This window comes from Oryctolagus cuniculus, chromosome 21 (genome assembly GCF_051225735.1).
Source record: "Oryctolagus cuniculus isolate XC-2025 breed Fujian yellow rabbit chromosome 21, ASM5122573v1, whole genome shotgun sequence".
In the NCBI taxonomy this organism is placed as follows: domain Eukaryota; kingdom Metazoa; phylum Chordata; class Mammalia; order Lagomorpha; family Leporidae; genus Oryctolagus; species Oryctolagus cuniculus.
In genome coordinates this window covers 31,388,276-31,403,232 of record NC_142887.1, presented here as the reverse complement: position 1 = coordinate 31,403,232, position 14,957 = coordinate 31,388,276, and the positions used below count along the sequence as shown (strand labels likewise).

The following is a 14,957-nucleotide window of genomic DNA, read 5'->3' as shown; positions in this document are numbered from 1 at the left end:
TCCTCGCCTGGAGGCTCAAGTTCAAGGCGTTGAACTCTGCTGCACTGAGGGCCTTGCAGATCTCACACGTCTCAGACGTCTGCCCCCGATCCCACCTCCCGCCTTGGCCTTGTGGCCTCCAATCATACAGGCCCCCTCTTCATCATCTTAGCCTGGTGCTTTTTCTGGGGCGACTTCTCTGACCTGCACAGCCCCAGGCTAGGCCAGGTGACCCCTCTGGGCTCCTCAGCTCTTGTGTTTCCCGACTTCAGTCCTGGCAGGGAGCCCCTGGGTGGAGCACAAATCACAGATGGTGGCTGAGCCAGGGAAGAGGTGTCTGATCTGGGCTGACTTGATCAGCTGAGTCTGTCTCCGCCCACCGGGGAAGACAGTCCCTGGTCCTGCAGGTGTAGTGGAGCAGCCGGACTGGCCCATGCCCAATCTTCACTCTGACCTTGGCTTCTCCAGTCTTGCCACCTGCAGGATGTCACAGCCCACCTCCATGTCTTGTGTCCCAGGCCTTCTGATAGATGAATCTTGGAATAAGCTAACTGCTAACAGGACAGGCGGGACTATGGCAGGAAGCCCCTTGAATATGCACACTTGTGGGGAATTTAATGCATGTAATTGAAGTCACACGTGGGCACATTTGTGGATGTTTGATATTTACGATGGACAGGCGTCCCAACACTGGTAAGACTTAGGTGTGGCCAGCAGGTTACCACGGATTCAATGGTTCACTGTTGTCACAAGAGACTAAGAGACAGGTGTCTTGGGGACCCGGTGGAGGTGCAATTCCACCAAGGGTCTTGCCCAGCTCTAACTGCACCTGTAGGTGTCGCCAGGTGTCCTGATTGCTGCAGAAAAGCACATGGCAACTGGTTAGGGAAATTTTTAAGCCCCTGGGGTGGTGGTTACTGGGGTCCAGCCAGAAGAAAGCCCCCAAAGGGTATGCTTGTGTGTGTACTGCGGGTGTCACACCTCCCCATGAGCTAGAACGTGGAGACCGCGGGACGGGAAACCCCCACCGGCAGGGCTGGAGTGGGGTGGGCGGAGCCCTCTACTTGCGGGTGCGGTTGCACTTGACCTGCTCAGGTAGGAGGGGATTTTCGGAAATCAGAGCCAACGCACTTGAACCTTGTCTGCAGAGGCGCAGGTGTAGCTTGGACGCCAGCCAATCGGGCAGCGCTGAGACCCTCCCCAGCCAATAAGAAGCCCGCTGGCCGTGGCGCCCCGCCTCCTGCCCAGTTTGCAAACTAAGGGAACCTCTGGCCAGAGGACACCGCGTTCCTTCCCTGCGGCTACTGCTGGCACCCTCGCGCCGGACATGCCGTTCGTGGAGCTGAACACGAACCTTTCCGCCGACCGCGTGCCCACGGGGCTGGAGAAGCGGCTGGGCGCGGCCACCGCCGCAATCCTGAGCAAACCCGAGGACGTGAGTGTGGCAGGGGGCGGGGAGGGCGGGTGTAGGGGAGACTGAGAGACCAGGCTTCCGGCCCTGGCTGTGCCGGGACTCCAACAGTGACCCCGACCCACCTGCCCGCTTTCCGCGTTTGCTCGTGGTCGCCTTCCCCAACCGTGACCGCGAGGTGACCCTAAAAGGACGCCGGCGCATGCACCCGGCCCTGACTCGCCCGGGCCCTCTCGCTTCGGCTTTCCCAGTGATACGTTGGTGTCCCCCCCGCAGCGCGTGAGCGTGACGGTGCGGCCGGGCCTGACCTTGGTGCGGGGCGGCTCCACGGAGCCCTGCGCTCAGCTGTGCGTCTCCTCCATTGGCGTGGTGGGCACCGCCGAGCAGAACCGCGGCCACAGCGCGCGATTCTTTGAGTTCCTCACCAAAGAGCTGGCCCTGGGCCAGGACAGGTGCGTAGCGCCGTGGGAAGTGGGGATGGGGGTGGGATCGCTTTGGGACAATGCACAGGGGAGGCAGTGATCCTGGCTCAGGGCCCCCAAATCCCTCACCCTGTCCACGAGGGACAGACACATCAGGCTCCCAGGCCCCTAGTGACAGCTCCTTGGTGGTCCTGTAAATGAATGAATGAATCGGTCCTGCAGTGGTACCCGTGACACCTGTTCAAAGGGTGGCTTCTAGACCTCAGTATTCCCAGGTATGAACCTAGAAGGCAACCTGGTATGGCCCTGAAGAAGCCAGAGTCTGATTTTCTTTCTTTTTAAAGATTTTATTTATTTATTTGAAAGTCAGTGTTACAGTGAGAGGGGAGGCAGATTGAGAGAGAGAGGGAGAGAGAGAGAGAGTGTGTGTCTTCCATCCACTGGTTCACTCCCCAATTGGCCACAACGGCCAGAGCTGTGCCGATCCAAAGCCAGGAGCCAGGAAGTTCCTCTGGGTCTCCCAGGTGGGTGCAGGGGCCCAAGGACTTGGGCCATCTTCCACTGCTTTCCCAGGCCACAGCAGAGAGCTGGATGGGAAGTGGAGCAGCCTGGTCTCTAACCGGCACCCCAGAGTCTGATTTTCTAAAACTTTTCCAGGCAGCTCAGAAGAAATTCTGGGGCTGTCCTGGGGTCCCAGGAGAAACTCAGGAACAGGGTCACAGAACGCTGAAAAGACAGCTAGGTCTGGGGTCAGCACCACTGGGGGACCCCAGGCAAACCTGGAGATGAACCATCCCCAGCTCACAGCCTCTCTTGGGTGAACAGAGTTGGGGGAGGGGAAGGTCCAGCGACTTCCCTCCGCCACAGTAAGGTGCTAACCCCCCAGGAGCGGCATCGCGGGGCTGGCCTTCCAGGGATTTTGCATGATGGGGTATTAGCCATGGAGCTGATGACATTTTTCCCGCTCTCTCTCCTAAAAGGATATCTATTCACTTTTACCCCCTGGAGCCTTGGCAAGTTGGCAAACAAGGGACAGTCATGACATTCTTATGATTAGCACAGAGAGATCCGGGACGCCTGTGAGCCGGCTGCCTTTTCCAGAGCTGCCCCCTGATGGGGTGGGGGCCTGGGGGATGCCAGCTTTGAGCGCGCACCCCACCCTGAGGCAGCCCTGCCTGTGCCCTCACCGTCCTCCTGGTCTCCACCCTGCTGACAAATAAATGAAGAGAGAGCCTCATGGTTCAGACCTGACTTGTGCACCGCCCTGTCCCCGTCCCCAGCATCCTGGGCCGCCACGGGCAGCGTGTTTGGGGTGTGTGTGTGTGTGTGTGTGTGGCAGGAACTCCCCGGAGCTTGGAGGAGAAGCGTCTCTTGAGCTGGGGACCTGGTTGCCATGGTTGCAGTGCTCACATCTCGGGGTAGAGGGCTCAGCCTGGCGGCTGCACTGTGCAGGCTGGGGGTGAGGTGCAGGCAGCTGGCCTGGCCTGGGGCTTCCTGCAGACCCTGCTGAGCTCCTGAGGTGCCTGAGGCTGAGGCGGCCTGGGCCATTGCTCCTCCGAGGACTGCTGAGCCCTGCCTGGGCCTGGGGCAGGCTGGGCTGCAGGGACCTCCCCTGGACTTCACTTTCTCCCTTGATTCTTAGCAAGGCTTCTCTGCACCTTCTATGCACATTGCAAATCTCACGCTTTGGAGCGCCCAGGCTGCAAATCCAGTGTCTGCCATCAGACAGTGAGTGAATGCAGTCCCTGCCCTCATTTTTTTTGTTTTAAATCTATTTGAAAGAATGAGTGACAGAAAGAGGAGGAGAGACAGAGAGAGCAAGAGATTTTCTATCCACTGGTTCACTCCCTAACTGGCCTCAACAGCCTGGGCTGGACCAGGCTGAAGCAAGGAGCCAGGAACTCCATCTGGGTCTCTCAGGTGGGTGGCAGGGGCCCAGGTACTTGGGGCTGCCTTCCCCTGCTTTCCCAGGCACATTAACAGAGAGCTGGGTTGGAAGTGGAGCAGCTGGGGCTCGAACCAGCCCTCCAATGTAGGATGCTGGCATCACAGTGTATGCTTAACCTGCTCTGCCACGAGGTCAGCCCTATCCCTGCCCCTCATCTAAACGTACTCTGCTTTCCTATTTCAGCGCACAGGTGGGCAGAATGGGGACCTCACGGGAAGTGTCCATTTCAGTAGCTCTCCCAGCATCCCCCACAGCGTCTCGCGCTGCCTGGCACTGAAGCATGTGAGGATCCTTGCCCCCAGTGCTCCAGGGAAAGACCGAATGGCGATTTTCAGTCTGTACATTGCGTTCTGCGTGGCTAATAATCGCGTTGCAGTGGAATATGCCACACCTGCTGTGTTCGTACCTGACGCCGGCTGAGCACTCTCAGACCTCGGAGTTCCTTCCTCTGCATCCCTAACTCACTCGGCACCTTTTCCTTTGCCAGCGTGCTCCATGGGCTGAAGTCCTGGGGCTTGGCTAGATCACCTAGCCTGCTCAGAAGCCAGAGTCCTCCCACCTGGGCTAGGATGATGGCTCGGAGGAAGCCCGGATGGAGCTGACCTGGTGTGGGGGTGCATCACAGCTCCAGGGCATCTCCCCCAACACCAGGCCCAGGTGGGAGGCTGCTTGGTTCAGCTCCCAGCGGACACAGGACTGATGAAGCTCTGATGGGGTCAGGATCTGTGATCTGGTGACCAGCTGACCGGCCTCTTTCTCTGCCCCTCTCAGGGGCCCCAGAAGCCTGGTGCCTGCAGGTAGGGGTCAGGGGTCTTCAGAGACCTCAGAGTGCTGGGGGTTCTCCCCATGGATCTCCCCTACAGGCCAGCTCTGTACCAGAGGTTTGATAATCTCTGGAGCTCAGGCTGTGCAGAGCAGACCCGAAGAGGGAGAAGGGAAGGGAGGGAGTCGTGGAAGAATCACTGTGGGAGGAAGGGAGAGCTCAGGTCGCTGGAGGGGAGTGGGACAGGGTGAGAAGTGCTACCCAGCAGCTGTCGCCTGGAAGGGTCCCTCCCAGCCCAGGGAGAGTGGGACCAGCGGCTGGCTTGCAGCTTTGGCCTGGCTCAACCCCAGCCATTGCGGATACTTGAGGAGTGAGCCAAGATGGGAGTACACTCACTTGCTCTCTCCCTCTCTCTCTCCCCTCCCTCCCAAATAAGTAAATTAAAATATAAAGAGTTCTAGGGGCCGGTGCTATGGCACAGCGGGTTAAAGCCCCAGCCTGAAGCACTAGCATCCCATATGGGCACTGGTTCGAGTCCTGGCTGCTCCTCTTCTGATCCAACTCTCTGCTGTGGCCTGGGAAAGCAGTAGAAGATGGCCCAAGTCCTTGGGCTCCTGCACCCATGTAGGAGACCTGGAAGAAGCTCCTGGCTCCTGGCTTCGGATCAGCTCAGCTCGGGCCATTGCAGTCATTTGGGAAGTGAACCAGCGGAATGGAAGACCTCTCTCTCTCCCTCTCTCTCTCTCCCTCTCTCTCTCCTTCTCTCCCTCTCTCCCTCTCTCCCTCTCTCTCTCTGGCTCTACCTCTCTCTCTAACTATCTATCAAATTAATAAAATAAATCTTTTAAAAAACAAAAAGTTCTATTCAGATCTGAGACCTAGAACAATAAATCCTGAAATTCCAGAGCCCGCCCAGCCCAAGCACTTGTGGGGAACCAACATGGAGCAAGAGGGGAAACCAAGGCACACAAGCAAGGAGTGATTCCTCCAGTGGGTCTTTGACGCTGAGCTCCCAACGGCTAGCCCCAGGCCCGTCTGCATACTCCAGACTGCCTGGAAATACTGTCCTTTGAGAGAGACAAAACCAAAAATGACAATAACACAGCATCAAGTCCTGACTATGCTACACACCGATTCTCAGATGCAGAGGTGCTGCCACATTTAAAAAGTCCCAGCAGGAAGGAGACTCTTCCATCAACTTCTGGATATGGAAGGACTTTCCAAGCCCAAGCACAGCAGAACCCAACAAAGAGAAGTCTCATCCATTTAACTTAACAGTGAGATTTGGTGTATGACATAAAGACTGAAACGTAAGACCAGCAAAAAACAGGGAAAGGTCATGGTCAAAATACGTGAGACATGAGTGGCATTCATTCAGAAGCCCTTGGGATCCCAGCAGGCAAAGACAGGGGAGAAAAACAGGCCAGGGAGGGCAGCAGGGGTTTCAAGCAGGCAATGCGTGCATGACTTCAGGCTTACGCTCAATGGTGGGCAAGCAGGTGCACAGAGCACAGTGTGCGCTGTGTTTGATTTATCCACAGTTCCTGCGTTTGGAAACGCATGTTTTCAGAGCACTCACATAGCGGCCAGCACAGCGGGTGCCTGGATACGTGAGGAAGCCGACTGGGCACACTCTCGCCTCGTGCAGTGGGCACCGCTGCTCTGTGGCATCAGTAGGTGTCAGTGAGTGAACCTTGAGTCTCTGGGGGCTCAGAGCGGAGCCCCCTCAGTGTGGTGCAGCAGGAGCTGGGTGCGTTAGAGGACAGAACAGGGAAGACCTGAGCAGGGCAGGGGGAGACCTTTGTCACTCAAGGTGTGGTCCAGGGACCAGAGGCGCTGTTATCCCAGGGAGTTGCTGGAAACCAGGAGCCTTGGGCCCCACCCCAGCTGCTACTGATCAGGAACACGCAGCTCACCGGCCAGGTGGGAGCCTACACCTGGAGGTTCACACACACATTCCCATTGGAAGGTCTCACACACACACACACAGAGAGAGAGAGAGAGAGAGAGAGAGAGAGAACATGAGGGGCCAGCATTGTGGCATGCAGCCTGTGACCTTGGCTTCTCATAGGAGTACGGGTACCCTGGCTACTCCACTCTTGATCCAACTCACTGCTAATGCCTGCAGTGCCAGCATCCCATATGGGTGCCGGTTCAGGTCCCAGCTGCTCCACTTCCGATCTAGCTCTCTGCTATGGCCTGGGAAAGCAGTAGAAGAGATCCCAAGTCCTTGGGCCCCTGAACCCATGTGGGAGACCCAAAAGAAGTTCCTGGCTGGCTCCTGGCTTCGGATCAGCGCAGCTCCAACCATTGCAGCCATCTGGGGAGTGAACCAGCAGATGGAAAACTCTCTCTCTGTAACTCTGCCTTTCATTTTATTTTTTATTTTTATTTTTTGACAGGCAGAGTGGACAGTGAGAGAGAGAGAAACAGAGAAAGGTCTTCCTTTTCTGTTGGTTCACTCCGCAAGTGGCCGCTACGGCCGACACAGTGCAGCTGGTGCGCTGCACCTGTCCGAAGCCAGGGGCCAGGTGCTTCCTCCTGGTCTCCCATGCGGGTGCAGGGCCCAAGGACCTGGGCCATCCTCCACTGCCCTCCTGGGCGACAGCAGAGAGCTGGACTGGAAGAGGAGCAACCGGGACAGAATCCGGCGCCCCGACTGGGACTAGAATCCAGGGTGCCAGCGCCGCAGGCGCAGGATTAACCTAGTGAGCCGCAGCGCTGGCCTGTAACTCTGCCTTTCAAACAAATAAATAAATCTTAAAAAAAAAAAAAACAACTAAACATGAGAGAATCTGAGCTTTCAAAATAATCAAATATATACATATTTATACATACATATATATATGTGTGTGTGTGTGTATTTTTATATATGTATGTATATTATGGGAGATCCAGCAGGAGTCTCAGGCTCCAGGCTTTGGTTTGACCCAGCCCTGGCTGTTGGGGCCATGTGGGGAGTAAAACCCAGTAATGGAAGAGCTTTCTCTCTGTCTCTCCCTTTCTCTCTGTAACTCTGCTTTTCAGTAAAAATAAATCTTTTTTTAAAAAATGAAGATAAATGATATACAAAAGAGAGAAGTCTGGGGTGCAGTGGGAGTGGGGAGAGAGCAGCTCAGGCCCTTAGGGGTGGGGGCTTGTGTCAGGGTAGTGGGGAACTTTGGAGGGCTTCCTGCAGGAGGAGAATGGGCAGGATGAGATTGCGGAAGGAGCCCACTGGGTGCCCTGTATGTGGGGGGGGGGGGCGGTCCCTGTCTGGGTAGGAGACAAGGGCTGCAGGTGGCCAGAGAGAAACCGAGAGATGTGATGGACAGGATGAGGGCAGGACCCAGCATGGGCTGGGATCTGACGCTGGCCCTCCCTGCACCTGCTGGCCCACCAGCTGCTGTTCCCTGTGTTCCTGGGCCAAGCTGTGCCCCCTGAGACGTTGGCAGCCACGTTGGCTGAGCTGGACAGGTGCCTGCAGCTGCTTGAGGACAAGTTCCTGCGGGACCAGCCCTTCCTTGCTGGTCCCCGAATCTCCGTGGCTGACTTGGTGGCCATCACGGAGCTGATGCATGTGAGTGACACGGGGGTGGGGGTGCAGGGAGGTGGCCGCCCCCTGGGGTTTGAGTTGTCTCAGCTCATGCTGCTCTTTCTGGCTATGCAAGTCTGCATGACCCATGTTGCATGTGAGCCTTAGCCTTTGCATCTTCACAATGGGTCTGAAGATCTCTGCAGTGGATCTCTCCAGTGTCTCCCAGGATGGGGCACCTCGCCCATCACCTAGGGGGCAGAAGAGGCAAGATACAACCCAGGTACTCACCAAGTTACCAGACCTCTCAATATATTGCGTAGTTGCTGAGTCTCCAAATGCCAGCTCAAACCAGCCGTGTGGACCAGGGTATGGAGGCTGCACCGAAGAGGACTTTCCCCAGGAGGCCCCTGCAGTTCTGAAGGCCAAGGCTAAGCCTCCAGCAAACCCTGCCGTGAGGGAGAAGCTGAGGTCCACAGTGAAGCGTTTCTCACACTGAGCTAGTGGCCAGGTGGGGAACTGGGGACTCCTCTAGGATCCCTGACCCATGTGTGCCTCCTTGAGTCCTGGCAGGGAGCAGGCCCCATCCCTCCTGGGTTGAGGTTGACTTACAGATGGGGGTTGGCCCAGTGAAGTGGGGTCTGAGTCAGGAATGACCTTGGTGCCCTGGGTCTGTCTCCTTTCTCCCGCAGGTGCTGTGTGAGTCTGGTTCATGGACCCCGTTGCTGGGAGGGACGTTCCTGGCCTTGCAGGTGTGGTGAGCAGTGGTCCTGACTGATACCCACTCTTCACCCCACCCACTGCCCACAGCCTTCTCCATGCCCCACTCCAAGTCTCAGATTTGGCCATCTTTTTTTTCTTTTAATATTTATTTGTTTATTTGAAAGAGTTACACACAGAGAGGAGAGGTGGGGGGGGTGTCTTCCATCTGCTGGGTCATTCCCCCACTGACTGCACAGCCGGAGTTATGCTGATCTGAAGCCAGGAGCCAGGAGCTTCTTCCAGATCTCCCATGTGGGTGCAGGGGCCCAAGGACTTGGGCCATCTTCTGCTGCTTTCCCAGGCCATAGAAGAGAGCTGGATTGGAAAAGGAGCAGCCGGGACTCAAACCGGTGCCCATATGGGATGGTGGCACTGCAGGCAGTGGCTTCACCGTCTACACCCCAGTGCCAGTCCCAAGACTTGACCATCTTCAGGGCTGTTACCACCCATGCTCTGATGTCTGCATCCTGTAATAAAGGAAGTACTAATAGGACGAGGTCATGACAAATTGTCTTGGCTAATTTGCCTCCCCATGGAGGTCCCTTTCATATGTACATACACACATATTTTTAGATGTTTATTTATTTATTTCAAAGGCAGAGAGAAAGCAAGAGTGAGAGTCAAAAAGATGAATCCTTCATCCACTGGGTCACTCCCCAGATGCCTGCACCAGCAGGGCTGGGCCAGGGAGAACTCTGGAGCCAGGAACTCCCTCCAGGTCTATGACGGGGGTGGTAGGAACCCACCACGTACTGAGCCATCATTGCTGCCTCCTAGGATGCACATGAGCAGGACGTTGGGTCCAAAGCAGACTGGAATTAGAGCCCAGGTGCTAGGATATGGGATGTGGGCAACCACAGCAGTGGCTTAAGCTGCTGGACTACAATGCTTGTCCCAACAGGCATACGTATTAAATTTTACCTGTGTGGTAGACATGGAACATACACACTCATTCACTCTAATATTTGACATTTGGGGCTCACACTGTGGCGTGGCTGGCAGAGCCGCCTCCTGCAGTGCCGGCATCCCATATAGGCGCCAGTTCAAGTCCCGGGTGCTCCACTTCCAATCCAGCTCCTTGTTAATATGCCTTGGAAAGCAGTGCAAGATGACCCAAGTTCTTGGGCCCTTGCACCTACGTGGGATACCCAGAAGAAGCTCCTGGCCCCTAGCTTTGGTTCGGCTGAGCTCTGGCCATGGCAGCCATTTGGGGAGTGCACTAGCGGTTAAGATTCTCTCTCTCTCTTTCTCTTTAACTCTGCCTTTTAAATAAATAATCTTTTAACAAATTTTTGACATTTACCGTTCAAAGACTTTGCAAGAGCGATGAAAATCACGGGAAGGCAACTACCATGGTCTGAAAAGGATTTGGCTCTGCAAGCTCATACAGATGTTTAAACTCTGAAGGTTAATGGATTAATGGTTTATGGATTAAGGGTGGAACTTAGTCCAGTTATGGAGTCTAATGGCGGAAGCTCCGGAAAGTGGATTGGATCAGGCTACTGCAGTGGGACCTGGGATTTGAGTCACCATAGCTTCATAGAGACAGGAGATCCGGTTACTCCAAAGATCGTACGCAGCCCCCACCCGGGTCCGCAGGAGTCACCAGGTCCCCCGGCCGCTCCAGAGAAGCGCACGCAGATTTCCATAAAGAACAAGAAGTTCTCTCATTCTGAAAAGGCGACACCTCAGTTTTGGTCCCCGTGGCGATGGTTGTTGGGGTCGAACCTGGGAAGGCCTCCACGGGTGTGTTTTTTGGGGGCGTTCAGACCTCCATCTAAACGTGGGCTGGGGACGCTGTCAGCGCCCACAGCACCCACGACGTGCTGAAAGGAGAGAGCCGGGGCCAGCGTGGAAGGCGGGGTTCCAGCGGCCCCAGCGCGACTTCCTGAAATCTGAGCCCGCCCACTTGGCAGTCCCTCCAGAGAGAGGGGCGTGTGGCCTCGGCAGCCAATGAGGAGCCCGGTTGCGTTACAGCCCCGCCCCTCACCCTTGGTCCAGGACCGCTGGGAGTCTGAGGACTCGGCGCGTCCTCTCCCGGCCTGCGCTCCTCACTCTCCCGCCGGACATGCCGTTCGTAGAGCTGGACACGAACCTGCCCGCCGACCGCGTGCCCGCGGGGCTGGAGAAGCGGCTGTGCGCGGCCACCGCCGCCATCCTGAGCAAACCCGAGGAAGTAAGCGTGGCTGGGGGCAGCGGGCGAGGGGAGGCTGGGGTATCAGTGGTCCTTGCTCTGGCCACTCCGACCGCCGCCCTTCTCCCCAGGGATCGTCCCCCGGCCCGGATCCCGAAGCTCCGCCCTTCCGCCTGCCCCCCGCCCCATTGCCCCCATCGCCCTCCCCAGCCGGGACCCCGCCGTGATTTCCAAGGGCCCCAGCAGGTGCCCCGCGCCCCGACCCCGAGGGCCTGTCCCCTCTCGGAGCTCAGCGCTGGCCAGCGGCCGCCATGGCGTCGGGTGATACGTTGGTCTCCCCCGCAGCGCGTGAGCGTGACGGTGCGGCCGGGCCTGACCATGGTGCTGGGCGGCTCCACGGAGCCCTGCGCGCAGCTGTGCGTCTCCTCCATTGGCGTGGTGGTGGGGGCAGCGGGCGAGGGGAGGCTGGGGTATCAGTGGTCCTTGCTCTGGCCACTCCGACCGCCGCCCTTCTCCCCAGGGATCGTCCCCCGGCCCGGATCCCGAAGCTCCGCCCTTCCGCCTGCCCCCGCCCCATTGCCCCCATCGCCCTCCCCAGCCGGGACCCCGCCGTGATTTCCAAGGGCCCCAGCAGGTGCCCCGCGCCCCGACCCCGAGGGCCTGTCCCCTCTCGGAGCTCAGCGCTGGCCAGCGGCCGCCATGGCGTCGGGTGATACGTTGGTCTCCCCCGCAGCGCGTGAGCGTGACGGTGCGGCCGGGCCTGACCATGGTGCTGGGCGGCTCCACGGAGCCCTGCGCGCAGCTGTGCGTCTCCTCCATTGGCGTGGTGGGCACCGCCGAGCAGAACCGCGGCCACAGCGCGCGCTTCTTCGAGTTCCTCACCAAAGAGCTGGCCCTGGGCCAGGACAGGTGCGTAGGGCCGTGTGTATTTGGGAGGGGGAGTGAGGGCACCCAGTGGGGCCGACTGCTCCGGGGGAGGCAGTGATCCCGACTCTGGGACCCTCAGTGGGCTTGGGGAGAAGCACACTCCTGTCCAGCCCCCAGAGACAGAAGACACGCGTGGACTTGGTGCCCCTGGACTCTTGGCGCCCCCTGGTGGTGGTCCGCCTGGCGTAGCCACAGGAGGGAAAGGGAGGGGGAATAATTCCAATGACTGTAATTACCATGCAAACACCTATCATGTTTCAGGAACTCTATAGGTTCTTTGGATCCCCAGGGCTGTCCCCAGCCCTGCTGTCCAGCCCTGCCATCCTCATGAGGTGACATCCGCATTATGACAATTTCACAGAGATTGCAAATGGCTGCAACAGCTGGGGCTGGGCTAGACTGAAGCCAGGAGCCCAGAGCTTCTTCCAGGTCTCCCACATTGGTAGCAGGGGCCCAAGGACCTGGGCCATCTTCTGCTGCTTTTCCCAGGCCGTTAGCAGGGAGCTGGATCAGAAGTGGAGCAGCCAGGACTCGAACCAGCACCTAAATGGGATACCATCGTCTGCGAGTGGCAACTTTACCTGCTCCACCACAAAGCTGGCCCCCATTTATTCCACAGATACTAGTTGGGAATAACTCTGTACCTGGCCACGAGCCAGGCTTTGAGAATGAATTCACAAGTGGCCGTGGCAGGGCACAGGCCCTCCAGAAGCCTGAAGTTAGGAGGGGTCCTGATGGCTCCCTGAACCACAGACTCATAGACAGAGCTGAGCACCCGGCACCACACAGGCTATGGTGCTGTCTCTGTCCTGGGGGAGCCATGCATAGCTGCAGCCCTCAACCACTTGTCTGTTGAGGCCAGGGGAAGGTCATGTTGGGGATGAACAGGTCTTTAAAAAGGCAGGTGGGGGGCTGGTGCTGTGGCGTAGTGGGTAAAGCCATGGCCTGCAGTACCAGCATCCCATATGGGTGCCGGTTCGAGTCCCCGATGCTCGTCTTCTGATCCAGCTCTCTGCTATGGCCTGGGTTAGCAGTAGAAGACAGCCCAAGTCCTTCGGCCCCTGCACCTACGTGGGAGACCCGGAGGAAGCTCCTGGCCCCTGGCTTCAAATGGGTGCAGCTCCAACCATTGTGGCCAACTGGGGAGTGAACCAGCAGATAGAAGATCTCTCTGTCTCTCTGCAACTCTGCCTTTCAAATAAATAAATAAATCTTTAAAAATAAATATATAAGGGGGCCGGCGCTGTGGCTCACTTGGTTAATCCTCCACCTGCGGCTCCAGCATCCCATATGGGTGCCGGGTTCTAGTCCTGGTTGCTCCTCTTCCAGTCCAGCTCTCTGCTGTGGCCTGGGAGGGCAGTGGAGGATGGCCCAAGTGCTTGGACCCTGCACCCGCATGGGAGACCAGGAGGAAGCACCTGGCTCCTGACTTCGGATTGGCGCAGCGCCAGCCACAGCGGCACCGGCCATAGTGGCCATCTGGGGAGTGAACCAATGGAAGGAAGGAAGACTTTTCTCTCTGTCTCTCACTGTCTATAACTATACCTGTCAATAAATAAATAAAAAGGCAGGTGGGCTGAGGCAGGCTGGCCTGAGAGCTTCAGTGGGAGCTCCTGGGAGGGGGCTTACACCATGAGGGTACTGGCTGAAGAGTTGATATCTTTTCCTTTCTCTTTTGAAGGATATTCATCCGCTTTTACCCCTTGGAGCCCTGGCAAATTGGCAAGCAAGGGACGGTGATGACATTCCTATGATTGGCACGCAGGGATCCGGCACGCGTGCGAGTCAGCTGCCTGTTCCAGATTTCCCAGGTTGGATCACCCCCTCAGGCGGGCAGCCCTGTGACCCACCCTCATGCTAAATAAATGAAGAGAGTTCCATCAGTCAAGCTTCTGCACCACCGGTCCCCGCCCCAGCAGCCCGGGCCTCCCCGGGCAGCGGAGCCTGCAGCTGGGATGTTCTTTCTTCAGGGTCCTTGTTTGTTTTCAGTGTTCACATCTGGGCAAGAAGGGCACAGCCTGGAAGCTTCCCTGTTCACGGCCACGTGCAGGCTGGGGGGTGAGGTGTGGGCAGCTGGCCTGGCCTGGGACTTCCTGCAGACTTTGCTGACCTCCTGGGGCTCCTACCATCAGCCTGAGGTGCCAGGGCCATTGCTTCTCCGTGGACTGCTGTGCCCTGCCCGGGCATGGGGCAGGCTGGAGCTGCAGGGACCTCCCCTGGGCATTCCTGGGTTTCTACCTTCTCTCTTGATGCTTGCCCAGAATTCTCAGGAGCTGTGCCCCCTGCAAAACCCATGCTTCGGAGCGCCGAGGCTGGAAATGCAATGTCTGCCATCAGACAGTGAATGAACGGGGCCCTGCCCTTTATCTAAACACCGTATCCGCTTTCCTGTTTCAGGGTGTGGGTGAGTGGAATGGGGGAGGAACACAGAGCGGGTCTCCACTTCCAGAGCTTTCCAGATGTCCCCTGCAGAGTCCTGGTGTGTGCTGGGCGCCACGGTTGCCAGCCCTGTGAAAACACTTGATATTCCTTGTCTTCAGTGCACTAGAGAAAGACCGCATTAAGACTTAGTTAGTTTGTAACGGAATATGCCTGGGCCCCTGTGTTTGTACCGGACCCTTGCAGGGAACCCTCAGCAAGCTGGGTCTTGGCTGTGTTTTTCCATCTGGCTTCCTGTTCCAGTGGTTTCTGTACACATGCCTTCTGCCGAGTTGTTTCGTGAGTGTCCTGCTTCTTCCGAGCAGGGCTCAGGGGACGCTTGAGGGTTGGATGCGAGAGAGGGGTTGCCATGGAGCCCAAGGATGGGATTCTAAAGCCTGACCAAGGCTCATCAGGATCATAGGGCAGCAGCCCCTTCCCTCCGGCTGTCTCGAGAGTCACAGGTCGCCTGCTTCCTCTGCGGGCCGGGTCCTCCCCACCTTGCCCACATCGTGCAGCTCTGAGCTGAGCCTCCTGGAAGGACTGTGCTGCTGCCCCAGGCTCCTGCACCTGCACGGGCTGTAGGATGTCTCACCTTTGACTGTCAAGTCACACCTCCCCAAGGCTCTGACCACCGTTCCACCTTTTATCACATGTTTCGTGCCAGTGCGTCTCTCAA

General features: G+C 57.5%; 2 protein-coding genes across 8 annotated transcripts; both read left to right on the top strand.

Moving 5' to 3' along the window:
- Nucleotides 1-1,182: 1,182 nt before the first annotated feature.
- On the top strand, nucleotides 1,183-10,248 carry LOC100337941 (D-dopachrome decarboxylase). Of its 6 annotated transcripts, XR_016227063.1 has the most exons (6): nucleotides 1,183-1,414; nucleotides 1,667-1,842; nucleotides 7,906-8,082; nucleotides 8,361-8,548; nucleotides 8,730-8,789; nucleotides 10,112-10,248. XR_016227063.1 is itself a non-coding variant. In XM_089322974.1 (4 exons), exons 1-3 carry the CDS (start codon nucleotides 1,307-1,309, stop codon nucleotides 8,075-8,077), a joined length of 456 nt encoding a protein of 151 aa, XP_089179100.1. In that variant the 5' UTR covers nucleotides 1,183-1,306; the 3' UTR covers nucleotides 8,078-8,082; nucleotides 8,730-9,292. The 6 variants fall into 6 exon arrangements, 3 of the variants coding, with proteins under 3 accessions (XP_089179100.1, XP_017193992.2, XP_002722605.2); XR_011385197.2 differs by lacking the exon at nucleotides 10,112-10,248 and having other exon boundaries at nucleotides 8,730-9,292; XR_016227064.1 differs by lacking the exons at nucleotides 7,906-8,082; nucleotides 8,361-8,548; nucleotides 8,730-8,789; nucleotides 10,112-10,248 and adding exons at nucleotides 3,944-4,557; nucleotides 4,960-5,381.
- Nucleotides 10,249-10,728: 480 nt separating this feature from the next.
- On the top strand, nucleotides 10,729-13,743 carry LOC100359341 (D-dopachrome decarboxylase). 2 transcript variants are annotated; one of them, XM_008250178.5, is made up of 3 exons: nucleotides 10,729-10,975; nucleotides 11,667-11,842; nucleotides 13,542-13,743. In XM_008250178.5, exons 1-3 carry the CDS (start codon nucleotides 10,868-10,870, stop codon nucleotides 13,612-13,614), a joined length of 357 nt encoding a protein of 118 aa, XP_008248400.1. In that variant the 5' UTR covers nucleotides 10,729-10,867; the 3' UTR covers nucleotides 13,615-13,743. The 2 variants fall into 2 exon arrangements, with proteins under 2 accessions (XP_008248400.1, XP_089179101.1); XM_089322975.1 differs by lacking the exon at nucleotides 13,542-13,743 and having other exon boundaries at nucleotides 10,763-10,975; nucleotides 11,279-11,835.
- Nucleotides 13,744-14,957: the final 1,214 nt, after the last annotated feature.

Coding starts and splice junctions, on each gene's coding strand:
- LOC100337941 (XM_089322974.1), top strand. CDS start 1,307: ATGCCGTTCGTGGAGCTGAACACGAACCTTTCCGCCGACCGCGTGCCC. Junction 1,415..1,666: donor TCCTGAGCAAACCCGAGGAC/GTGAGTGTGGCA, acceptor TCCCCCCCGCAG/CGCGTGAGCGTGACGGTGCG. Junction 1,843..7,905: donor CTGGCCCTGGGCCAGGACAG/GTGCGTAGCGCC, acceptor CTGGCCCACCAG/CTGCTGTTCCCTGTGTTCCT.
- LOC100359341 (XM_089322975.1), top strand. CDS start 10,868: ATGCCGTTCGTAGAGCTGGACACGAACCTGCCCGCCGACCGCGTGCCC. Junction 10,976..11,278: donor TCCTGAGCAAACCCGAGGAA/GTAAGCGTGGCT, acceptor TCTCCCCCGCAG/CGCGTGAGCGTGACGGTGCG.